This window comes from Hyperolius riggenbachi, chromosome 7, assembly GCF_040937935.1.
Source record: "Hyperolius riggenbachi isolate aHypRig1 chromosome 7, aHypRig1.pri, whole genome shotgun sequence".
In the NCBI taxonomy this organism is placed as follows: domain Eukaryota; kingdom Metazoa; phylum Chordata; class Amphibia; order Anura; family Hyperoliidae; genus Hyperolius; species Hyperolius riggenbachi.
The window spans coordinates 289,616,582-289,642,784 of NC_090652.1; the positions used below are offsets into that span (position 1 = coordinate 289,616,582).

A 26,203-nucleotide genomic window follows, 5' to 3' on the forward strand; every position below is an offset into this window, starting at 1 on the left:
GGCACAGACATGGGACTTTCAGATCGCCTATGCATTCCCTCCAATCCCTCTATTATCAATAGTAATGCAGAAGCTGAGATCAACTGCAATGTATCTGATACTGATTGCACCCAATTGGCCAAAACGACTCTGGTTCCCCATGTTAAAATCGATGTTAGTGGACAAACCGATCCAGTTGAGAGACAGACACAACCTTCTCAGAAAAGAAGGCGAATGGATTCAGATTCCCAATCTTCAGCTGACAGCGTGGTTTCTGAGGGGCAAATCCTAAAGAGAAGGGGGCTATCGGACAGAGTGACAAAGACGATATTAAACAGTAGGAAGAGTGTTACAAGAGCAATCTACCTAAAATATTGGAAGACCTTTTGTAAATGGAAAAAGGAATCAGGCCTGAAATCAAATAGACTGGCTACAGTACTAGAATTCTTGCAAGATGGAATTGACAAGAAAATGGCATTGAGTACATTGAAAGTGCAGGTTGCAGCCCTTTCAGTTTTTCTGAATAGGCGGTTAGCCTTGGAACCCTTAGTTATCAGATTTTTGAAATCGGTAGAACGGTCCCGGCCGGTAATGAAACATTCATATCCAAGTTGGGATTTGACTTTAGTTTTAAACAGTTTGATGAGTGATGATTTTGAACCATTGAACGAAATTCCATTACGATTCTTAACAATGAAGACCATTTTTTAGTAGCTATTACCTCAGCAAGGAGGATAAGCGAGCTGGAAGCTCTAAGTTCGGTTGAACCATTTTGCTCCATTTTTCATGATAGAGTAGTCCTGAAGACGGCAAGTGAGTTCTTGCCAAAGGTCCCTATCCAATAGGATACAGGAAATCGTTTTGCCATCCTTTTGTAAAAATGCCACTGATCCTAGAGAGATTAGATGGCATAAGTTAGATGTCAGAAGATGTTTATTATTTTATTTGGATAGAGTAAAGGAATTTAGAAAATCTACAACATTATTTGTTAATTTTTCGGGTGCAACAAAAGGGAAGAGCATGTCTAAAGCCTCTATAGCAAGATGGATTAAAGCCTGCATTAATGAAGCATATAGACTTAAAGGAGTTCCCTGTCCAAAAGAAATAACAGCACACTCAACTAGGTCAGTTGCAACTTCCTGGGCTTACAGAGCTGGAGCTACGACATCTGCAAAGCGGCAACCTGGAAGACGGCGAATACCTTCATTAGACACTACAGGCTGGATCTACTATCAGCGGAAGAACAAACTTTTGGAAGGAAAGTTCTTCAAGCTGTAATCCCTCCCTAAGGTTAGTGCTGCTTATTGCATATCATCTCATATGTAGCACCTGTCCTGGAGGGTTATTTGAAAAAAACAAAATTAGCTTACCTGGTAATGCTGTTTTTAATAACCCTCCAGGACAGGTGACCCACCCTAAAACTTATGTGCTTACGAAAAACTATATGTTGTAAACATGTATGATGTAAAGTTAAGTTGTAAGCATGTATTTATGTAATATGTGAGGCATTCTATCGGAACAGTTAATTGGAACATACTGGCAGGTAGAGGCTAGAGGTGGAAGTTATAGAGGGCTAGTTTGATGTGTTTCCTGTTGGGGGCGGGCCCATATCTCATATGTAGCACCTGTCCTGGAGGGTTATTAAAAACAGCATTACCAGGTAAGCTAATTTTGGTTTTTTTTATTTAAAAAAAACCCTCCCGCAGCCGCCCTGGCGATCTTAATAGAACGCCAGGGAGGTTAAAAAAAGGCATAAAACAGTGTGCCGGGTCGCCATGACGCACGGCATTTCAGAACATAGCCCTTTCATCAGATGGCATCTCAAGCACATATGCCATCTGATGAAAGGGCTATGTTCTGAAACGCCGTGCGTCGTGGTGACCCAGCACACTGTTTTATGCCTTTTTTAATGGAAGTATAATAAAAGAAGATTTTTAGACGGTGCGGATCCGGACAACTTATTCTGTGAGACTTATGGAAGCTGCCATATTTATTGCCTTTTTAAACAAAACCAGTTTCCTGGCTGTCCTTCTGATCTTTCTGGTCAGTAGGGTCTAAATCACACACCTGAAACAAGCATGCAGCCAATCTTGTCAGATTTGTCATAGACATCTGATCTGCTGCATGCTTGTTAGAGGCAGAGGGTCAGCAGGACAGCCAGGTAATGTGCACTGTTTAAAAGGAAATAAACATGTCAACCTCCGTATCCCTCTCACCTCGGGTTCCCTTTAATGTCCTTGTGTATTATGCCTTAAAGAGAACCCGAGGTGGGTTTGAAGAATATTATCTGCATACAGAGGCTGGATCTGCCTATACAGCCCAGCCTCTGTTGCTATCCCAAACCCCCCTAAGGTCCCCCTGCACTCTGCAATCTCTCATAAATCACAGCCACGCTGCTGACAAACAGCTTGTCAGAGCTGGCTGTGTTTATCTCTATAGTGTCAGTCTGCTGCTCTCCCCGCCTCCTGCAGAACTCCAGTCCCCGCCTGAATCCTTTTCCTCCCTGCTGATTGGAGGGAAGGGACGGGGGCAGGGACCGGAGCTATGCAGGAGGCGGGGGAGCAGCTGAGACTGACACTACAGATGTAAACACAGCCTCACAGCATGGCTGTGATTTATGAGGGATTGCAGAGTGCAGGGGGACCTTAGTGGGGTTTGGGATAGCAACAGAGGCTGGGCTGTATAGGCAGATCCAGCCTCTGTATGCCGATAACATTCTTTAAACACACCTCGGGTTCTCTTTAAAGGGGAACTTCAGCCTAAACAAACATACTGTCATCAAGTTACATTAGTTATGTTATTTATAATAGATAGGTAATATAATCTCTTCCCCACCCTGTTTTAAAAGAACAGGCAAATGTTTGTGATTTCATGGGGGCAGCCATCTTTTTGGTTGAAAGGAGGTGACAGGGAGCAGGAGACACAGTTCCAACTGTCCTGTGTCCTGATAACCCCTCCCAGCTGCACGCACTAGGCTTCAAATGTCAAATTCAAGATGTAAAAAAAAAAAAATTGCACCAAAACAGCAGAATGAAAACAACAAAATCAGAAATCCCATCATGCTTTGCACAGCATCAGGGGGAAAAAGCCCAGGCAGTTTTCTTCTGTGCAGCTAAAAATGAGGCTTGTATAAGAGAAACAAAGTTCTGATGCTGTGAAACTGTTAAAGAAACACCAAGCCTTTTCAGTGCTGCTGAGTACATTTTTAGTCCTGAGATTCACTTTAAGAAATGGGGCCACTTAGCCCCACTGTCCCACCCATCTAACCTGCCTTTGTTTCCTTTACCTGTCCAGCCGCCAGTGAGGGAGGAGCCAATGTGTTCACCGTGTCTTACTTCAAAACCAGCGCCTACCTGGCCCAATCCCCGCAGCTGTACAAGCAGATGTGTATCTGTGCTGACTTTGAGAAGGTGTTCTGTATCGGCCCAGGTAAGATAATCCTTCTGAGCTAAAGTTATATTGCTTCTGCAAGATACGTTTTTTCTGCCCCGCCCTCCTAAAGCCCAACTCTACCCGTTAGTTCCTGCTGCATGCGCTCTGATTGCAGAATATCTCCCTTCCTTCAGTCCCCGTGGCTCCAAGGCATGGGATTTGGAAGAGAGCAACAATTTACTAACCAAACTGATGTTCTGCCTTTCCCACACTGCACTTAAAATGTTTTTTTTTTTACTTCTTCTCTGTTAGTGAAATGTATCCACTTCCTGTCTAGACAGGAAGAGACAGAGGAGTAGATTCATAAAGTTTGTCTCCTTAAGTATCTGGCTTTATCTATCTTCGCCTTGTAAGTTAACTCTTTCCTAATTGAATGCAAAAAAAAAAATGTATAGATCATTTTGGTGTGATAAGTAGTGACGTTATTGGCGATGGAATGGGAGGAGGGCTGAAATGTGAAAACTGCCCTGGTCCATAAGGGGAAAAACCCTTAGTGGTGAAGTGGTTAACACTTATGGCACAGGTGGCGGAGCTCTCTGATAAGATTCGATCATATAGAGATCTGTCCCATGGTCAATCTGCCCATACATCCCCTGATCACCTGATGTATGGCCACCTCAACAGGAAATAGCAGAAAAAGGTTTTCACGGGAGATACTAACTTACTCAGAGGATATATCACACTGAGGGGATATATAGGAGGATATTCCTCTGACTTGTTGCATTCAGAGGCTGTGCAGGCAGGAATCAGGGCCTGGCTGCAAGAGACACAACACTCGTACAGCAGTCGGAGGCGTACGAGATGAATCGGCACCAGGAGACTTGGGCACGGGATACAGCCAGTATATGGCTTATCCTGCTGCTGCACAAGTCTCGGCCGTGTTAATTACTATTCCCCCTCCAGGTCCACATGGATAGTGGGGAATGATGTAAATCGGCTTCCAGCGATTGCTGAAAGGCAAATTACAGTGTTTCAAAAGTAACTTCAGCTCCCTCTTCTGAACAGCGCAGAAGTTACTCACTGTGCGCTGCTATAGCTGTAATTCCTATTATGGTCTATGGTGGCGCCGGCTGCGCCCAAATCTCCTGCGCTGGATTGCCAGTGTTCGATTCTAGAATATAATAAAAGCAGTCTGTAATAATAGTCGGGTTTTAGCCTAGCTACATTGAAAGCAGCGCCGTCCTATCCCCGTAACCAGGGATGCACGTTTACAAGGAGAGCCCGATCTGCCACGCCATTTATCATCGGTAGCGCTAATCCGGTCATCTGATTCAGCTCATAGACTTCATTACATGCTCTTCCAGGATCCCGCAATAGCTGTTAAAATGACGATTTACGGATCATTTGCGGCGTGCTCCAGGCCCAATCCTTGACATTTCCCTAGGATGAAGGAAACGCAGAACCGCACGGCGTGACGCGCATAATTGACGGCGTTCCCAACCACCTAATGGCTTCGTAATTATCACCGAATAATTCCGTTATGTGCCGGAAGGACAAAAATAAGTGTCATTAAGAGTGTTAGCTCCTTGGCAGCACGCATTAATAATGCATTTCTAAAGGCTGCTATAGATATTGCACTGCAGCCAAGCGTGGAAAGCAAAACTCTTCAGCAGGAATGAAAGAGCGTCCTAGGAACCAGACGCACGACTCACCCAAGCTTGAACGTCCGTCCCTTAAAGGACAATTAAAGTGAGAGGTTTATGGATTCTGCATATGTATTTCCTTTTAAACAATACCAGTTGCCTTGCAGCCCCGTGGAGCTATTTGGCAGCAGTAGTGTCTGAATAACACCAGAAACAGGCATGCAGCTAATGTTGTCGGATCTGACAATATCAGAAACACCTGATCTGCTGCATGCTTGTTCAGGGCCTATGGCTAAAAGCATTAAAGGCAGAGGATCCGCAGGACAGGCAGGCAACTGGTATTTCTTAAAAGGAAATAAAAATGGCAGCTTCCATATGGAGACCTTTGTTGGCCGAAACAATCGGTCGTGATCATTTCAGCAATCAGTTTTGCTGTCTGTGAGTGGCTTCCAATCAGACAATTGATTTGTCTCCAGGTGCTGCTGAGAGTTCTGCCTCTCCTCCCCCTCCTCTCTTCATAGGATAGTACATGTCCCTTGGCCACTCCCTGTCAGTAGGCTGTCAGCCAGAACAATCACTAATGATCATTTCACTTGGGTAAAAGTAGTGTGTCTGCTTTTGAGAGAGCAGGATCCATACCAGAGGATGAGTAAGGATCATATAGCTGTAGGGGACCTATTTATATAGCACATATAGGTCAGGTGACCACCAGAAAAGTGCTGTTATTTCCTGTGGCTTTCATGGTGATCCCCCAGTTATCGGATCACCGCTTTGCACTCTAAAGACCTCAAGCACATGGAAAGCAATGCTTACTCACCAATCAGCTCCTGGCTGTTTAAAGAGTAACTGTAGTGAAAATAACATAATGAATTAGACACCAGTGAAGGGTACTGGCCAGTAGACAATGAGGTTGGCCGCGACTTGATCCTAGTGTTTAATTTCGTCACGCTTTGTATTTGAGCTTGGCATCCCTGATCTAGTACCAGGCTTATGGTGAACGCAGAGTACAGCTTGTCTTGCATTGAACAAGATCATCATACAGATTGAGCAAAGATTTTGCATTCTTTCCTGGATCCGTTCCTTGTGAATGTGTCCAATGTAAATTGTACTCCTAAAAGCTCAGCACGGTGGCGTAGTGGTTAGCGCTCTCGCCTTGCAGCGCTGGGACCCCGGTTTGAATCCCAGCCAGGTCAACATCTGCAAGGAGTTTGTATGTTCTCCCCGTGTCTGCATGGCTTTCCTCCGGGCACTCCAGTTTCCTCCCACAGCCCAAAAACATACAGATAAGTTAATTGTCTCCCCCCTTAAAAATTGACCCTAGACTACAATACATACATAGACATAGGACTCTGGTAGGGATTAGATTGTGAGCTCCTCTGAGGGACAGTTATTGACTAGACTATATATTATGTACAGCGCTGTGGAAGATGTTGGCGCTATATAAATACTAAATAATAATAATAATTAATTAATTAAGAGACTGCTTAAAGAGATCCCGAGGTGGATTTGAAGAATATTATCTGCATACAGAGGCTGGATCTGCCTATACAGAGGCTGCTCTGTTGCTATCCCAAACCCCCCCTAAGGTCCCCCTGCACTCTGCAATCCCTCATAAATCACAGCCACGCTGCTGACAAACAGCTTGTCAGAGCTGGCTGTGTTTATCTCTATAGTGTCAGTCTGCTGCTCTCCCCGTCTCCTGCAGAACTCCAGTCCCCGCCTGCATCCCTTCCCTCCCTGCTGATTGGAGGGAAGGGACGGGGGCAGGGACCGGAGCTATGCAGGAGGCGGGGGAGCAGCTGAGACTGACACTACAGATGTAAACACAGCCTCACAGCACGGCTGTGATTTATGGGGGATTGCATAGTGCAGGGGTACCTTAGTGGGGTTTGGGATAGCAACAGAGGCTGGGCTGTATAGGCAGATCCAGCCTCTGTATGCAGATAACATTCTTTAAACACACCTCGGGTTCTCTTTAAGAGTCCAACATTCAGCCTTTCTTTCCATGCTACAAGTGTGACTAGGACTTAGAGCTCATTCCAAATCTAGTGGAGTCTGGCGCCCTCTAACGGTTGTATCTTGTAACTGCGATATTCATTATCTAAGCATACATTGTACCATTTCAAATCTAATAATGGCATTGCTGACCTTTTTAACAAAAAGTCTTCATAGATGACAGGTGATCTTTGTAGTAGAGGTTCATTAGTAAGAATGTCTATGTGGGTGATATGTAGTATGTAGCTGGTTAATGCTATAGGTGTGCGGTTTGAATGCCAGACCGTGTGTAATTATACATTGTGTTACTGAGTGTTATCGTAGCACATGACCTTCTCATTGCAGATCCATGATGACTTTACATTTGTCTTAATGCTGCCAAATGCGTGTTTTTCACAAAAGTCATTTGTAGATGGCGAGTACAGGAAAACTATACTTAGTGTATTTAGGCTGGGGTCGCACTAATCAAGTTCCAAAGCGGTTTTCGCACAGTGCGTATTTGCATTAGAATGTAAAGCCCATGCAAAGCAATGAGCTTGTTCAGATCCAATGCAAATATTCTATTTTTATTTATTTTTTTTAGCTATCTTTTACTGCTTACCAATGCTTGTGGCATCCCCAAAAAAGTGTGCAAAAACACAGCGTATTTTTTTTTTTACGCACAGTGTGATCTCTCTGTTAGACGTAATGAGAAACCAGGCTTTTGTACCAAAATCTGTATATAATGCCCTCACAAAAATCGGAATACCCCTGCCACCACTGAAACTCCTTTAGGGCTCGTTTCCACTTGAGCGGTTACCGCGCCGAATTCGCAGCGTTTACCCGCAGGCAAATCACGCGGGGAAACTCTGCCATAGAGAACAATGGCACCGCCGGCCGAATCGCTTGCGTTAGCGTTTCGGCCGGCATTTCCATCCAAATCGGTGCAAATCTCTGATAGGATTAGTCTGCGTATCCGCAGACCCGGAAGTGCCCGCCTCGCGTCTCGCAGACACGTGCGGCATAAGTGGTAACGAGCCCTTACACTTCTAGACATAGAACGAGGGCCAACAGTATTTCAAATGACCCCTCCCACCCCAGAAATCGCTACTTCAACCTTCTGCCATTGGGCGGCTGCTGTATCCTCACTAAAACCTCCAGGCACAGGAACACCTTTTTCCCCAAGCTGCTCCTTCTTCTCCTGAACCCAAGCCCACACCCACTAACAAAAAAGACCTCACCTTTATTTTCACTGCAGAGAGCAGGAGAAGCTTGTTTATCTCTTGTCACCGCAAATGCAATCATTGCCGGCTGAAGCTCTCTGAGGAATGGTGTCTTCACTCTACTTCCCTCCCTCTACTAAATAAACATATCACTGTGGCAACAGCAGAAAAGGAGGAGGGCAGAGTGAAGACACATGTCTCAGAGAGCTTCAGCCGGCAATGATTACATTTCCTGATAACCAGAGATCAGCAAGCTTCTCCTGCTCTCTGCAGTGAAAATAAAGGTTTTTACATAGGGAATACTTAGGAATGCTTTTATATAACTAAGAGCAGTTACAGGAATTTTAGTTTTGGGAGTATAATCCCAATTTAAATATCATTGACTGTGTTGTGCAGCGATTGGTGTAGTTCTGACCAATAGCTTCCTCTTTGTTTCTCAGTGTTCCGTGCAGAAGATTCCAACACTCACCGTCACCTGACAGAGTTTGTAGGTCTGGATATAGAGATGGCCTTCAATTATCACTATCATGAAGTGGTGGATGAGATCGCAGACACCCTGGTGCAGATCTTCAAGGGGCTTCAGGAGAGGTAATACAATATGGAGGGAGGTCTGCTAGTACTGGGGAGCTGCTGTATTCTGGGAAGTGGGCTAAAGCTATGTATAAACAGGGAGCTTCATTCCTGACTTTTTCAGGTGACAGTCCTCTATTTGTTCTGATGCTCCCCCATCCTCTGTCTTTTTAGCAAATAGGTTACACTGCTACATAGTTAGCTCCGCCCGCATCCTGTTATTGCCACACCCATTTTTGCCTCGTGTGCAGAATCCCTTCTCTAGTCCGGCCACCTGGTCAAACTTGAGAACCCCATGTGACCCTTAAAGGGACACTTAAGCCAGAAAAAAAAAATGAGTGTTACTTACCTGGGGCTTCTACCAGCCCCCTGCAGCAGTCCTGTGCCCTCGCAGCCACTCACTAATCCTCTGGTCCGCCGCTTCCAGCTAGTTTCGTTTTTGGCAACAGGACTGGCCATGTGTAGCTTTCTCCGCATTCCCGACTGTAATTAGCGCTATTGCGGGCCGTAACAGCTGTGCATGGCCAGTCCTGTCGGCAAAAACGAAACTAGCTGGCAGCGGGGGACCAGAGGATTAGAGAGTGGCTGCGAGGGCACAGGACTGCTGCAGGAGGCTGGTAGAAGCCCCAGGTGAGTAAAACTCATTTTTTTTTTCTGGCTTAAGTGTCCCTTTAAGTCAAAAAGTTTGACCACCCCTGGTGTAGACAGGAAGGGAGGGGAGTATGGGAAGAAAAAGGGAAGAGCACACTGAAGATCAATGAAGTGAGGCCTGGCAGGCAAAGTAAGACACAAACAGATTTACTGGCTACATGTGATAGTGATTTTGTAGTAATTAAGCCACTTCGTCAGGCCAGTGTGAAAAGTAATGTCCACAGAACAGACCTGATGGAGCGGTCTTTATTTCCATGAAACTTGCTGTGTCGTGGTAATACGTGATTGCTTGAATCATCCAGCATGGCTGAATAGCATACTGGTTAAGGGCTCTGCCTCTGACACGGGAGACTTGGGTTTGAATCTTGGCTCTCCCTGTTCAGTTAGCCAACAACCTCCTCTGTGAAGAGACCCTGGGCAAGACTCCCTAACACTGCTACTGCCTATAAAGTGCGCCCCTGGTGGCTGCAGCTCTGGCGCTTTGGGTCCACCAGGAGAAAAGTGCGATATAAACGTCCCGTGTGTCTTGTCTATCTTTGGAGGTGAGTTCATTCACTATTCTCCATTTTAATGCTTTCAGTTACTTTATATTCTTTTGGGTGCCTTCAGAGGACATTCATCCACAATTGGTGCTTTATTGCACCAGCGCCTAAACTTGCGCCCCATAGCAGTAAGGAGTGCAGGGCACATAAGGTTAATTCGGGGCTCTGACCGGATCGCTTGACCCCAAATTACATCTCCCTCTGAGTTGCGATGACTCAGAGGTGGAATAGTATTTTACGTCGCTGGGGATTTGAGCGGCAGCAGGGAGAGCCGTCATTTGACTTGCCCTGCGCCCAGCTCACCGGCGGAATACATATATGTACGCCTACAGGACAAGTGAGGCGTATATTGCACATTACTATATTTTCTTCCTCTACTAGCAAGTGCAGCAAAACCACTTGGTCTGGTTTGCTGCATTTACAATGAGTTATTGGCCTGCCTTGGCTGAGTGGCCTTTAGCAAATGGCAAGGTCTCAATTGCCTTTACTGGAGTGCCCTCTAGTGGTTAATGTCACTGTGTCATACAGTATGTCACTGCTGCATACAAGGATAGCGGTAGCAGTGAGGGTGAATGCTGGCAGAAGGTACAATAACACTTTGTCGATTGTCCAGATTTCAGACGGAAATCCAGACCGTGTGTCGCCAATATCCCAGCGAGCCGTTCAAGTTCCTGGAACCTACCCTGCGCCTGGAATACCGCGAGGGCTTGGCCATGCTGCGTGAGGCCGGCGTGGAGATGGGGGATGAAGAAGATCTCAGGCATGTACTTTCTATTGATTTAACAGCAAAATTGCCTATTTTTGCCTAATTTCTAAGTAATCCTGTGTAAATATTATACATGTTGTTGATATCTAGCAGCATCCAGCTACCAGTAATCTTGTCAGATCTGACAATAATGTCAGAAATACCTGATCTGCTGCATGCTTTTTCCGGGTCTCTGGCCAAATATATTAGACGCAGAGGATTTGCAGGATAGCCAGGCAACTGGTATTGCTTAAAAGGAAACAAATATGGCAGTCTCCATATACCTCTCACTTCAGTTGTCCTTTAAAGCTGATCCGAGATGAAAAACTTGTCTATATATCTTATCTAAAGTTTAGAAAAAGTTTACACAGCAAATCTAGCTGCAAACAGCTTCAATAGAATATGATTATTTCTTCCTGTGATACAATGAGAGCAGCCATGTTCTGTTTGTAAACATTACACAGAGGCAAGCTTATCTGCATCTTCAGCCTGTGAAAACCTAATTCCCCCTCCTCCCCTCTGCCTCTGAAATCTCTGGCTAGTAATACCTCCCCCTCCTCCTGCCCAGACTGAGCTCCCATGAGCCCTTGCTACTGTCTGAAAATGCCAAGGCTCTCTGAAAAATTGTGGGCGAGGCTGGTTTAGTTTATAGGGAATTAGAATATGGAAACAAAAACAAAAAAGTATTTGGCTTGAGGAATGCCCTATAAAGTATATGAAAGTAACACAATTATGCAATGAGTAAAAGTTCATCTGTTCAGCTGTCTGTTTGAATTGGCCCTTACTGTACGATGACATTCTGTGAACACAGCAACTTTGTCTTTCAGCACCCCTAATGAGAAGCTGTTGGGACGCCTGGTCAAGGAAAAGGTATGTGGGCAACACCCCAAAAATGTTTATCCATTTATACATTTCCCTCCCTTTCTGCATAAGCAGAAAAATGAGAATCAAGACCTAAATTTTACTTTGGTGCCTCAACATTTTTATGATCTTTTTTGTACACACTTGTCTAGCGTAATTCACAAATGTTATTTATATTCAATCGTAGTCAGTAAAGGTGGCCATACACTTATAGATTTGCGGCAGATTCGACCATCAGATAGATTTCTGGCACATGCCTGTCAAGTCAAATCTGACAGGAGTCTATCTGATGTGTGCCACACACTACGAACAGATTTTCAATAGAGTTCAGGATTAAATATATTGGAAACCGATCTAAATGCATTATTGGACCATTAGATACAATGCAACTCTATGGGCCATTGATCTGCTGCCATCGACCTAGATCTTCCATCGGCTATCGGCTGCAAATCGATCGATCGATTGATAGATTTGATAGAATCGATTTCTGATTTGATCGATTCCATAGAATCGCTAGATGGCTGAAATAGACCAGTGTATAGGCCCCTTAACCCTTTGACAGCCATAATAAGTGTATAAGATGCATCTCAACAGGACCCTGTCAGACAGTGCCAAGGTCCATCTTACCAAGGATGTTAAAGGATTAAAATAGGCTCATGGAGGCATCAGCCTGTTTCTATAATGAAGTACTTTCCTTCCCCAGGGTTCTGAGGGTGATAGGAGTGAATCTCCAGCTGCTCAGTACCCTTGATACACTGAAGCACTGATGGTTGAACGTCTCCATCGAGCATGATGAAAAATCTTGGTTGGAAGTATCTGATCCAGTGCATGGCTGTAACGGGTTCAATGTTGCAACGGATCTCCGACGGGCTGTCCCCCCTGGTGGCCATGCTGTGTAAATTCTCATATGTCCCACTGGTGCGACTCTCGGCATCATGCGCTGTCACTCTAGTTACCAAGTGCCTATACCACGTGGCACCTGACGCATGTGTGTGACATCACGTCACGTGGTACACTGGTCTTGTGGTACAGCACTCGCTGGGGAGAATTTACACAGCACTGGCCACGTCGGGGGGTAGCAGGTGGCAGAGGCGACGGCATAAGGCCAATTCCGTATAGATATCATGCTGAAATATATCAGGATTCTGCTGCGGTGTATGTGCAGCCAACAGATCTCTCGCTGATCAGATTTGATCGGCGAGAGATCTGTCTCATGGTTGATCTGCCCGTACATCACTAGATGGATGGGCGCTTTTAGTGTTTTACTGTTGGCTTGATAAGATTAGGATTTACAATGAACCATGTGAAATGGTTTCTCCTGGTAACCTGGTCTTTTTTCTTCCAGTATGACACAGACTTCTACATCCTGGACAAATACCCTCTGGCTGTGAGACCCTTTTACACCATGCCGGACCCTCAGGACCCTGTAAGTGCTGTGTATTGCCTGCTGTCTATATCACACTGAACTCGGCTATAGTTTAACCCAGGACTTCTCAAACTGGATGCCGCGGCACCCTCAGCATGCATCCCCATCCTTTGTGCATTGCCATTAGACAATGAAACTGCATATTGATCTACAATGGGTAGGTCAGTGACCACTCGGAGCGTAGATGCTGCCTAATGGGAGCCACTGGCTACTTGAAAGGATACCCAAGGTGACATGAGATAGACATGGGTATGTTCAGTGCCAAGCACAAATAACTACCCTGTGTTCCTTTTTTTTTCTCTCTGCCTGAAAGAGTTAAATATCAGGTATGTAAGTGGCTGACTCAATCCTGACTCAGACAGGAAGTGACTACAGTGTGACCCTCACTGATAAGAAATTCCAACTATAAAACACTTTCCTAGCAGAAAATGGCTTCTGAGAGCACGAAAGAGGTAAAAAGGGCCAGTAGTTCATAGATTTTAGCTCTGGCATACTTTAATGAATGTGTCATTGAGCAAACTAAAAAAAAGTAGATTTAAACATAAAATAAAACTGTGTAATATCTTAAAAAGTCATTTTTAGGAGACGGAAGATAGATACAATCGTTTATTTCATTAGTTTATTTTCGCCTCGGGTGTCCTTTGAAGAGGTAATATGGCCTAATAAGCATCACTAGCTACTTGAAAGGAGGGAAATTCTGCCCAAGGAGCCTCAATAGCTACTTAGAGGGGAGAGTCACTGACTACTTGGGTGTGGCCTAATAAGCATCACCAGCTACTGGTTGGGGGGTTTCTGCCTAATAACAGTCATGACAGCATTTCGGTAGTTGATTTTGCCCAAAACCATTAAGGTGCCCTCGCCCCAAAACGTTTGAGAACCACTGGTTAACCTGCCACAGAGCGAAACAAGAAAAAGATATCAAAAGAGGACCAGTCTTGTCTATCAAATAATGAGGGTTTTTTTTTTAAGATGTTTAATTATACTTACACTGGGTATAGAAAAACCGAGGTACCAAGCAGCTCGGGGTGACCCAAACCACTAGGAATGTATAGGGGGATAAAAGAGACCGAAAAACCCTCCTACTAATAAGCAATGCTTGGTGCGGTTTGCCTTCTTTAAGCCCAATCTACACGATACAATTCTTTGTGCGATTCGATTACAATTCTATTTATGATCTGATTAAATCCAACATGTCCGATCGGGATTCGATTCAATTAGATTTACCATTGCAAAACAATAGTGAATCGAATTGAATCGAATCCAGATCGGACATGTTGGATTTAATTGGATCGTAAATAGAATCGTAATCAAATCGCACAAAGAATCGTATCGTGTAGATTGGGCTTAGAACAAAAGGAAACTTGCAACAATTCAGCTTTAAGTGAACTGGATATAGAAAACAATCTCTTCCTTCACAATTTTCACATTTTATTGCCTGAAATGAAAGCACACCTAAAAGGAATTATTTTTTTTTCCAGTTGTATTTACTCAATTCAACTTATATAAGCCAAGATACAATAGTCACAGTTCAGAATAAAAATAAAAAAAAAAAAACATTCAGATGGATTAAGGAGAAACTGCCGATAAGACAAGGCTGGAATAAAAAATAAGGTACTCTGCAGATTTCCGGTGCTTGGCAGTGAAACTGAAAGCAAGCAATCAACTACGGGTAGCAAGGCAATGTCAAAAAAGATCTCGGGGATAAAGTCATGGGCAGGCACAAGTCAGTAGATGGATTAAAACATCTCAAAAGCTTTATCAATCTTTCAGTGCTTAGTAAAGTCTATAACTATTAGGAACCTTTCCGTATCAAGCAGCCTCACCGAACTGAATGGAAGATCGGTGAGCACTGGTCAGAGAGACCTCCAAGAGGCAGCTTTGTAGCATTTACAGGAATGTATGGCAAGAGTGTTCAATGTGTGGATGTGACAACAATATAAGTCCTTCATAAGTGTGGATTGGTTGGGAATACTTCAGGAATGAGACTCTCCTCAAGAAAGTCCACAGTACAGTTCCGTACACATTGCTAGATGAAACTCTGCAGAGGTGGCAGATAACGACCACCTCTGCTGAGAATCCAGAATGTGTACGGCAGCTCCTGACCCCTCGGCCAGTGATCTGTCCTGACGGATCGCATCGTCCGAACCACAGCCAAGAGCATTGTTCTCCACACTCCACACCCACCATGAAATGTCACACCCACTCAGTACTGCCTCAGACCTGAACAGTCGCCTGAGGGATCGCGTCCTGATTCCCCATCGTGCAACATTGTTGGAGTATGTGGTTTTAAAGTAAACCTGTGAGGAAGACAGCACAAGGATTTTTACTTACCCAGGGCTTTCTCTAGTCCCCTGTAGGTTTACCATGTGCACAGCCAGGGCCACACATGCGCAGTCGGGGACTTTACTGGACCGGATGGACGACGAGTAAACCCATTGATTACAGGGGCTAGAGGAAGCCCCAGGTAAGTATAAATCCTTGTGCTGTCTTCGTCACGGGTTCTCTTTGAAGTATACCCGAGGCGAGCATGTACAGAAAAACGGACGTTAAATGTGTGTGTGTGGTGAGGAGTGCAGATGCTTACCGCACCTCCCGAGTGCCAGCGTCCCCCTCCGTTGTGCAGTAAAAAGTCCTCATTCCATTAGGCCTCTTGCACACTGCACACGATTCCGATTCAGATTCCGCTTTTTAATCAGTTTTTACATCCGATTCAGATTCAGATTTGCAGTGTGCAAGGAGAAAAGTGCAAATCAGAATCTGAATCGGATGTAAAAACTGATTAAAAAGCGGAATCTGAATCGGAATCGCGTGCAGTGTGCAAGAGGCCTTACTGCGATCGGCACTCTTTCATATACGCTGCACATGCACAGTATGCCAGGTCAGCAGCCTTGTGACCGCTGTCCTCGCTCGTCTCCTCCTATGCGCTCACGCGGGGACCGCAGTCACAAGGCTGCTGACCTGACATACTGCGCATGTGCAGCGTATATGAAAGAGTGCCGATCGCAGTAATGGAATGAGAACTTTTTACTGCACAACGGAGGGGTACGCTGGCACACATTAGGTGTGGTAAGCATTGCAATACCTCCCCACACACCTATAGCGTCCATTTTTCTGTAACCGCGCCTCGGGTATCCTTACTGAGCTTTGGTAAAACGCAATATGCAAATGGATGCAGCTATTATAAGAATAATGTGAGTAAAACACTGTCCCCAATTCACCTTTACTAGCTACGGAAAATCCTGTAAGGTGATCAGAATTTTAACATTTGAGCATTTTGATTACTTGGGCGGTATAGTTACGTCGCAGATGGGAGACAAGCTTGAGAACAATAGGACTTAAAGGGATACTTAAGTCAAAAATGATTTTTACTCACCTGGGGCATCCCTCAGACCCCTGAAGCTGTATGGTGCCCTCGCAGCCTCGCTCCGATCCTCCTGTCCCCGCCGGTGGCTACTTCCGGGTTCGGCGACAGCCGGCGACAGGCTGGGAACGCGAGTGATTCTCCGCGTTCCCAGCCGCTATATCACCCTCTATGCTGCTATAGCGTATATGTACACACTATAGCAGCGTAGAGGGTGATATAGCGGCTGGGAACGCGGTGAATCACTCGCGTTCCCAGCCTGTCGGCGGCTGTCGCCGAACCCAGAAGTAGCCGCCGGCGGGGACAGGAGGATTGGAGCGAGGCTGTGAGGGCACCATACAGCTTCAGGGGTCTGAGAAATGCCCCAGAAGAGTAAAAATCATTTTTTATTTATGACTTAAGTATCCCTTTAAGCGGAACTGTAAATTCGTTAAAAGCAAACAGTTTCATTTACCTGGGGCTGCCCGAAGCCCCCAGCAGCCGTCCTGTGCCCTCGCCGGTCCTGCCCGAGCCTCCGCTCTCCCGTGCAAGCTACTTTCATTACCGCCGACTTACAAGTCGACGGCAACTGCGCCTGTGCGCCTAGGCAATGTGACGCTTTCTTCGCGTTCCCACCCGCTAGAGCAGCTATAGCGGGCGGCAATGCAAAGAAAGCGTTGCATTGCCTGGGGCGCTCAGGCGCAGTTTCAAGTAGGTGGTAATGAAAGTAGCTCCGCGGGAGAACGGAAGCTCGAACAGGACTGGCGCGGGACAGGACGGCTGCTGGAAGCCCTAGGTAAGTGAAACTGTTTGCTTTTAACGAATTTACAGTTCCGCTTTAAAGGGAACCTTAACTGAGAGGGATATAGAGGTTTCCCTTTTAAACAATACCAGTTGCCTGGCAGTCCAGCTGATCTCTTTGGCTGCAGGGGTGTCTGAATCACACACCTGAAACAAGCATGCAGCTAATCCAGCCTGACTTCAGTCAGAGCACCTGATCTGCTGCATGCTTGTTGAGGGGCTGTGGCTGAAAGTATGAGAGACACAGGATCAGCAGGAGAGTCAGGCAACTGGTATTATTTTAAAAGGAAAAATGTATATCCTTCTCAGCTTAGGTTCCCTTTAAAGGACAACTGAAGGAAAAAAAAAAGTTATGATATAATGAATTGTATGTGTAGTACAGCTGATGAAATAGAACATTAGTAGCATAGAAAAGAGTCTCATTGTTTTCCAGTACAGGAAGAGTTAAAAAAAAAAAACTTCAGTTGTTATCTATGCAAAAGAGCTTCTCTGAGCTGCTCGACCCACTGGGTCCAATGCAGTCCTGTTTTCTGAAGCACCTGTACATCAAAGAAACAGTGAGAGACAGCTTGAAATTCGGTTTAACTGCAGGGAAGATCAAACAGTTATTAGCTCTACATTGTTTCATAGCTTAAAATACAGAGTGGTTTGTAAACTGCAAATATGAGAGAATGATGCAATGTTATAGAAAAGGGCTATATAACTGAACATAAAAATATGTTATAAAAAACACTATATAACTGACAATAAAAATGAGAATATTTTCTTTGCTACTAACATTCTATTCATTATCCGTACTACACATACAATGCATTATATCACACAGGAGGGTTTTTTCGCTTCAGTGTCACTTTAAGAAGCCATTCCGCAATATATTGGTATTAAAAATTTCCGTTCCAATTTAGTCTGCAGCCAGATGTAATTTTTGTGAAGCCCTGCAGGGAAAATAAAATCAAATTTGGTTTGTTGCAAGCAAAGCAGCAATCTCCATGGCATGTAGTGTATTTCCTGGACTTCCCTTCTGCTCCACGTCTCTCAGGGGTATCACAGATCAGATTACCGCCATCTCCAGCTGGAATAAGATGTATTTTGCCCATAGGTAACGTCCAGCTCACGTGAGATTATAGAGTTACTATATGACAAGGCAGAAGGCAATAACAGTTCTCATATCAGAAGTTATGTTGAGAATGATTGCCACTCTGGTCTCCTGAGACTGCTGAGGACCTAATGTGCATTTGATGCCACGTGTCGGCTGTATGGTTCAGTACCGCTCACTGATTTGGCTTTTGTTTTCTATACTATCTCCACAAATATGCAAGTGAGGGTTTTAAAGCATGCAGTTTTATCACACCCTTTAGACCCTAAAAGCAGGGGGGGGGGGGGGGGGAATCATGCCGCTAGAGAGAACTGCAGCAGCCCCTGCACTTGCTCACCTCCCTGGATCCAGTGCTGAAATTCTCCCTCTGACCTCCAGGTGGCGCTGTACCCCTATAGTGAGATCACTGTCATCATTACGACAAGTGTCAATCTCTCCCAAGGGATCCAAAGCCTCAGAGGACGAGAAGAAGAATGGCTGCCGGCGTCTGGGCATTTCAGCTCACCTCCCCAAGATCCACTGGGCTGCATAGACCTCCCGGTGGCCACCCCGAGTCAGGCTCGGGACTACCGCTTCTGGCTTCTTTTTCCCAACTCGAGCCTGACTCTGAGTTACTGCCAGGAAGGTTAAACTGTTGGTCTGAGGAGTCCCCCGCCTAGGCAGCAGGAATGCACAAAAAGAAATTAGATTTGCCATTCATACATATAGAATGTACATTTGTTCCAGAATAAAATGCACTAGAAATGTATTTTTTACTATGTTGGTGTCACTTAGGTAGTTAAAATGTGACAGGTTTTGAACTAGTTATTTTTCAAAAGCACTTAATGGCAGTTTCTAAGTCCAGCTGTCAAAACAGTGTGCAAGCAAGCAGGGAGGCTGGCCGGCATCTTTTTATAGATCCTTTCCAGGGAGTGCTTTTGTAAAGGACAAAGGAAATGCTGAGAACCCCCATAAGGAGATGAACTAGTCCAAAATCTGTCTAGATTTTTACTGCCTACTGTCAGCGACAGGAACATAGGGAAAAAGGTAATTCATTGTGCATTTTACTCAGGAAGAAAAGTACATCACATGTATGTATTTGCCTGTATGTGAAATATTTCACATTTTTCGCAGTAGTGGTCCTTTGTGGTGTCATGAAGTTTATGGTAGTAATCGGTGTGAATACATGTTGATTGAAGCTGTTGATCTGAGTGATATGTGACATTGCTTCCTGTCCCCCAGAAATACTCCAACTCGTATGACATGTTCATGAGAGGGGAGGAGATCTTATCCGGTGCCCAGAGAGTGCACGACGCCGACCTGCTGACAGAGAGAGCCAAACACCACGGCATCGGTAACAACCGCTTCTCTGCCGTGTGTGTGTGTGTGTGTGCGTGCGTGCGTGCGTGTGTAAATGGCTGCACCAGATACGTCAGACCCTTATTATGTATTTATGTAGCACTGACCTCTTCCACAGCACTTTACAGGGTACATAGTCATGTCACCGACTGTCCTCAACGGAGCTCACAGTCTAATCCTACAATAGTCATATTATAATGTTCTACCATATTATTATTATGTATTTATATAGCACTGACATCTTCTGCAGCACATTACAGAGCACATAGTCATACCACTGACTGTCCTCAGAGGAGCTCACAGTCTAATCCTACCATAGTCATTGTGTAATGTCCTACCTTATTATTATTATGTATTTATATAGCAGTGTCATCTTCTGCAGCACTTTACAGATTACATACTCATGTCACTGACTGTCCTCAGAGAAGCTCACACTCTAATCCTACCATAGTCATAGTGTAATGTCCTACCATATTATTATGTATTTATATAGCACTGACCTCTTCTGCAGCCCCTTACAGAGTACATAGTCATGTCACTGACTGTCCTCAGAGGGGTTCACACTCTAATCCCTGCCATAGTCCTAATCTTAAAATACTGTAATGTCCTACCATAGTCTAAAGGTATGAAAACAAGAGCATTGCTTACTTGCTGCTTCGTCGGCCCCTAACCCCCCCCCCCCCCCCATTGTAATGGGATAAATCGCTATCCTGTAGGCTAGCAACACATCTGTACAGCCTAAGTCCTGCATTGATGCCACCAAGGAATCTATTCCTGATCTCTACTGAGGCTTAAGTTTGGGGGGTTTTTTGTTTTTTATGAGCAGCAGCATGGTGCAGCGCAAGTAGCAGCCGATTCCACACCCACTGACTGACCAACATGCTTATTTGAGATTTGAAGAGAAAGATAGCTTATTTTGATTCCCTTAGTCCTATCTACAGAATGGAATGATTTTAGGCAGCTGTAGCTATTGTTACTGCTCTGACCTCTGCTGTATATGTTGTTGTTTTTTTTTCATTTTTTGTCTCGCTTTAAACTATACAAAATGTTTTATTTTAGTTAATAAAAGATATATATATATGTGTGAATTTATTTTCTTTATTTCAGACTTAGAAAAAATCAAGGCGTACATCGACTCCTTCCGCTTCGGAGCTCCTCCCCACGCAGGCGGTGGCATTGGTAACTAATTCTATATATTTGTTCATGTTGTTTGATCCACCTTGAGCCTTCAGGTCATCATCTTTACTGCTGACATGAAGAAAAAGACAGACAGCTCCAACTATCAATATCTGTAAACAAACCCATTTACAATTTGATAGGCTAAAAGGTTGGAGTATGTATATCAGCCATTATTTCCCACAATGCAATGCGGTTCACAGACAGGAAACTGTCAGGGCCATGACATCACACTGTGGGAGGGGTTTCATCCCAATATCAGCCATACAGAACCCCCCTGATGATCTATTTGAGGAAAGGTAAAGATTTCTCATGGGAAAGGGGGTCTCAGCTACTGATTGGGATGAGGTTCAATCCTGGGTTACAGTTCCTACTTAACACAGATCACTGAATAATTCATATTACACCTAATTCCAATCTAGCGCCAAATCCTGGCATCTCCCCATATTCTCCATCATTGTGGGGAACGCCGGTGGTAATGCAGATACGGTTTCAGTGGGGGCGGTCACACCAATGTTGGTCATCGATGTTCAAGCTGCGCCAGGTTTTGTGAACGCTGCATGCTGCTGCTTTGCACAATTTCTCAGGCGTCCCATGGTCATTTCCTTTAGAGGCATTAAGAAGCAAAAAGCTCCTGCAGCACTAAGGTTGCTGTTGAATGCACTGCAATGTTGGTCTGTTTTCAGTTCCCAGCATCCTTTAAAGTGAACCAGAGACGAAGCACCCTCATGTATTTTACCATATATATCAGTGGGAACATTAGAGAAAAAACCTACCCTGCTCTCTGTTTCATTCTTCACTGCTCAGCCTGCTTGTTATCAGCCCTGATAAAATCCCAGACTGAGCATTCAGTCTGGCTTTGCTCAGGAATCATTATAGCTGAGTCTGTCTTCTCTGAAGTCTTTTCAAGCCCAAGACTGCCCACTTGTGGCTTTGCTATAATGACTCGGCTATAATGATTTCTGAGCAAAGCCAGACTGAATGCTCAGTCGGGGATTTTATCAGGGCTGTTAACAAGCAGGCTGAGCAGTGAATAATGAAACAGAGAGCAGGGTAGGTGTTTTCTCTAATGTTCCCACTGATATATATGGTAAAATACATGAGGGTGCTTCCTCTCTGGTACACTTTAAAGTGGATCAGAACTCTTGCACAGGGCAGAAGGAAAACGGAGAGAAATGCATCCTGTATGTATTGAGAGAGTTTAGCATGTTTAATTCCCCCTCATCTCTGTCTAATCACAAATTGTAATCTGATCTCTACCTGTGTCACATGACTGCCATGGCAGATAAGGCAGAGAAGCTTATTTGAAAGCACAGGATGTTAACCGTATGTCTGCTTCCATGAAAGCAGGAAGTAGACACACTGCAGGTTTATTGTAGGATTTGTATCAGCTGTAACAAAGAAATGTTTTTGTTTAAAGGTTATTATGCTGTTGTGTATCTTTTAGAGCAGAGTGGAAGTTCTGAGTTCAGATCCACTATACGCTTTGTACACATATATGGGAAATATCCCCAGCAAGGAATCGTTACTCCATTACTCTGGCAACCACATGAGGCCAGCCCTGTAGAGAGACTTGCTTAGGAGTCGGAGTCCGCTGTACGAACGCTAGATTTTCAGAAGAGGCAGTCGTCTCCGCTTGCCTTGGCCAAGTTTTATCTAGCGTGTATACAGGGCTAAAAGAGAAACTCCGACCAAGATTTGAACTTTATCCCAATCAGTAGCTGATACCCCCTTTTACATGAGAAATCTATTCCTTTTCACAAACAGACCATCAGGGGGCGCTGTATGACTGATATTGTGGTGAAACCCCTCCCACAAGAAACTCTGAGGACCGTGGTACTCCTAGCAGTTTCCTGTCTGAGAACCTTGTTGCATTGTGGGAAATAGCTGTTTAAAGCTATTTCCAACTGCCAAAAAAGCATGCAGCAGCTACATCACCTTCCAGCAGTAAAAATATCACCATGTAATAAGTGTCAGAATGTAAATCAGGGATTTAAAAGATTTTACAACGGGCAAACACTGACTAAATCATTTATACATAATTATTGTAAAAATGAAGCACTTATTACATTATTTTCACTGGAGTTCCTCTTTAAAGAGAACCCGAGGTGGGATTTAATTATGTTAGTGGGGCACAGAGGCTGGTTGTGCACAGTAACACCAGCCTCTGTTGCCCCATGGTGTGCCTCCATGTCCCCCCTGCGCGCCGCTTTACCCCCCGCAGTGCTAGCGACACGCAGCGTGTTGCCAGCACAATGTTTACCTATGCCTGTCTGTTAGCACCGCTCCCCCGCCTCCTCCATATCGGCGCTACCCGCCCGCGTCACTTCCCTCCAATCAGCGGGAAGGAAGGGACGCGGGCGGGTAGCGCCGATGCGGAGGAGGCGGGGGAGCAGTGCTAACAGACAGGCATAGGTAAACATTGTGCTGGCGACACGCTGCGTGTCGCTAGCACTGCGGGGGGTATAGCGGCGCACAGGGGGGTCCTGGAGGCACACCATGGGGCAACAGAGGCTGGTGTTAGTGTGCACAACCAGCCTCTGAGCCCCACTAGCATAATTAAATCCCACCTCGGGTTCTCTTTAAGTGCTGGCGTCCATCTATCCTAACAGTACTAGTGGAGACAAAAAGGACGCATGGACACCAGGAGCCGTTGTTTTCTGGTAATGATAGTGAGTAGGATATATACTCACAAGTGTGGGTGGCTCCAAGAGGCAACCACTCGTATGAGCATGCAGGGAGGTAATGTCCCCACTCGGCCTTTAGGAAAGATGTATCGGTTGGTGCTCTAAAAAGGTTCAAGCCACAGCCAAGTTGTGGGGTGAGTCCCCTACCAATTTAGGGTAACTGAGGTAAACTAAATACAAAAATAGAAGGAGCCCAAAAACAAATTACACTGTAACTCTCAATACAAGATAAAAAATCCTGATCATACCTTAAAGGATACAGAGCCGAATTAAGTTGGAGAAACGGGGAGCAGGCATATACTGAGGCCCATCACTCCTCTAATTCTCCTCTCTGCCCCCTTATTCTACCTAAATCCCCCCCCCCCCCCTTACCCGGCAGTCTCCTCTGGGGCACCGGAGTTGGGCATTACTGCACGGTTGCTGGCCAGGCTGTGCACATCCTACAGTGCGGGGCCTGGAAGCACACTGCGCATGACGTCATGACTGCGCCGTGCGCTCATGACCGCAGTCCTGCGCTTTAGGATACAAACAGCCCGGCTAGTGCATGCGCAGTAATGTCTTATTCTGGCAACCAGGAAGAGGTTGCCGGGGGGGCATTTAGGTAGGATAGGGAGAACAGGGGGAGCATTGAGCATCAGGACCGGTAACCATATATGCCTGCTCTCCCAGTTTCTCCTACTTAATTTGGCTCTGGTATCCTTTAAGAAGGAGGCTCACAGTAAGCTTTATATAAAAAGTTTTAAACTGTTATTTAGCACTTAGGACAACGCGTTTCACGACTTAAGCCACTTCCTCAGGTCAAGCAACGTGTTTGTCTGTTAGATAATGCAAATTTAATTATACAGTCCGAGTTTTGTTTACCCATAAGTATCTCTATTTCTTTGCATTTCAGGTCTAGAGCGCGTCACCATGCTGTACCTGGGACTGCACAACGTCCGCCAGACCTCCATGTTCCCGCGTGACCCCAAGAGGCTCACCCCATAAGAGTCCCCTTCTGTGAAGTCACCTGCTATGAATAGCCATACTCTAGACTGTACTCTGCACTCGTAACATCCTAACCCCGAACCTCAGAAGTTTCTGAATCTCAGAACTATAGATACTGTCTTATGTTAACAAACACTGGACCTGTTACTAGGGTCAGCAGTAGGCTAACACCAAGACAACACACCCATGAAGAGTACCTGCCTTCTGCAGCATTAGACCTTCTTACAGTTACAAAACTTTCAGTAGGGTTGACTTAATAATTGTAATAATTTGATTTGTAAAAGTTAGAAAACACCCAGGGATACTGATATGAAAGCAAGGGTTAATCAGATCTGGGCTTTAGGCCTAAAAGTGTTTAGAGGGAACCTCTGTGCTGTATAAATAGCAATATTGAGCTGTTTGGACACCGTAAGTTGTTGTGACAGTTATAGTCATGATCGTTGCCCTCACTACAACAAAATCACTTTCTGTCCAGCACGGACCTCCGGTATGAGACCTGTGCTGAAGAAACGTGTTGTTGATGTGTAGCAGAACTTATGGAGAAGGCACCTGATCAGTTTAATCAGGTGATAATCTTTATAAGTCTCTGATTTGCTGGCTACCATCATAGTTACATAGTTACATAGTTATGTCATCTGTCACTCCTATTTCCTGTGTATGCTTAACCAGGAAGTGAGGAATGAATCACCTGATCACGTTTCTCAGTGAGGTCTACTACACACAATCAGCACTACTGAAGAGGCAACTGAGGGGAACAAAAATGACAAACGTTTAAGAAAATTCAGGGTAAAAGGGTGACGCGACTGAAATGTGGTGCCCGGAATGGATCAGGTCTTATAGACATTAGATAATGAACTATTTAGCGTGTTTATGGGCGATCTAATGAGCTAAATAAAAAAGACGAGATCTTCGGCCAGCTGAAAGTTTTGGGGTGATTTCCCGCTTTCCTCTGCAGATGAAAGCCGTGTGTCATGATAAGCGGGTCAGAGAGTTTCAGGCTGAGCATTTCCTAAGACCTGCCCTTAGTCTATGGTCTGTAAGGCGTGTAACTTGTATACAGTTCTAGAGTAACAGGGCAGCTGAGATAATCAATACAGTATTTTCTATGAAACTAACAACACTGGGTGTCATAGGATTTTAACATGATTTCAGAATACATCGCCTTAACTTGTTTTGTAAATCTATCCGAGAGTTAACGATAAGTGCAAATCACTGTAATATTATAGCAAGTGAGTTCTTATGAAGCATAAATTAAATATTTGATTGATTCTATGGACTGGTGTCTCACTGTGATTGTTGTACCTGTGTGTTCTGAAATACATTGGAGGCTCTAATTTAAAGGACAAACAAGGTGAAGAGTTAAATCTATATATACTCCCCTGGGGCTTCTTCCAGCCCCTAGAAGTCTTCTGGGTCCCGCTGCATCACTGGAGTGCGGTCTCGCATACCTTTTTGGTCCCTGGCGTCACACTGGCCAACCTGTAAGGCTCGCCAACCCATTGACGGGTCGGTACTTCTGCACGTGTGGGCGAATCCCGCTCACGAATGCACCCACGTGACCAGGCGCGTACTGCACTTGCGCAGTAGTCTGCATGGGCGTGTTCACGAGTGGGAGCTCACATACGAAGAAGGGCCAATCTGCCAATGGGTTGGCGAGCCTTACGGTCAGCGGGACACCGGAGAGCACCAAGGGACCCAGAAGACATCTAGGGGCTGGAAGAAGCCCAAGGTAAGTAATTATAGATTTAATTCTTCACCCGGTTTGTCCTTTAACCACTCTCTGACCGCCTATCGC

The 26,203-nt window shown here is 45.1% G+C and overlaps 1 protein-coding gene across 1 annotated transcript in view; it reads left to right on the forward strand.

The window, feature by feature from the left end:
• DARS1 (aspartyl-tRNA synthetase 1) overlaps positions 1-25,680 on the forward strand; it is a 152,643-nt gene extending 126,963 nt beyond the window's left edge. The window contains exons 11-18 of the mRNA XM_068245891.1: positions 3,274-3,408; positions 8,632-8,779; positions 10,568-10,714; positions 11,527-11,569; positions 12,906-12,986; positions 19,445-19,556; positions 20,669-20,740; positions 24,317-25,680. Of these exons, the coding sequence (XP_068101992.1) occupies positions 3,274-3,408; positions 8,632-8,779; positions 10,568-10,714; positions 11,527-11,569; positions 12,906-12,986; positions 19,445-19,556; positions 20,669-20,740; positions 24,317-24,408 (830 nt within the window). The 3' untranslated portion in view covers positions 24,409-25,680. The remainder of the gene's footprint in view (positions 1-3,273; positions 3,409-8,631; positions 8,780-10,567; positions 10,715-11,526; positions 11,570-12,905; positions 12,987-19,444; positions 19,557-20,668; positions 20,741-24,316) is intronic.
• Positions 25,681-26,203: the final 523 nt, after the last annotated feature.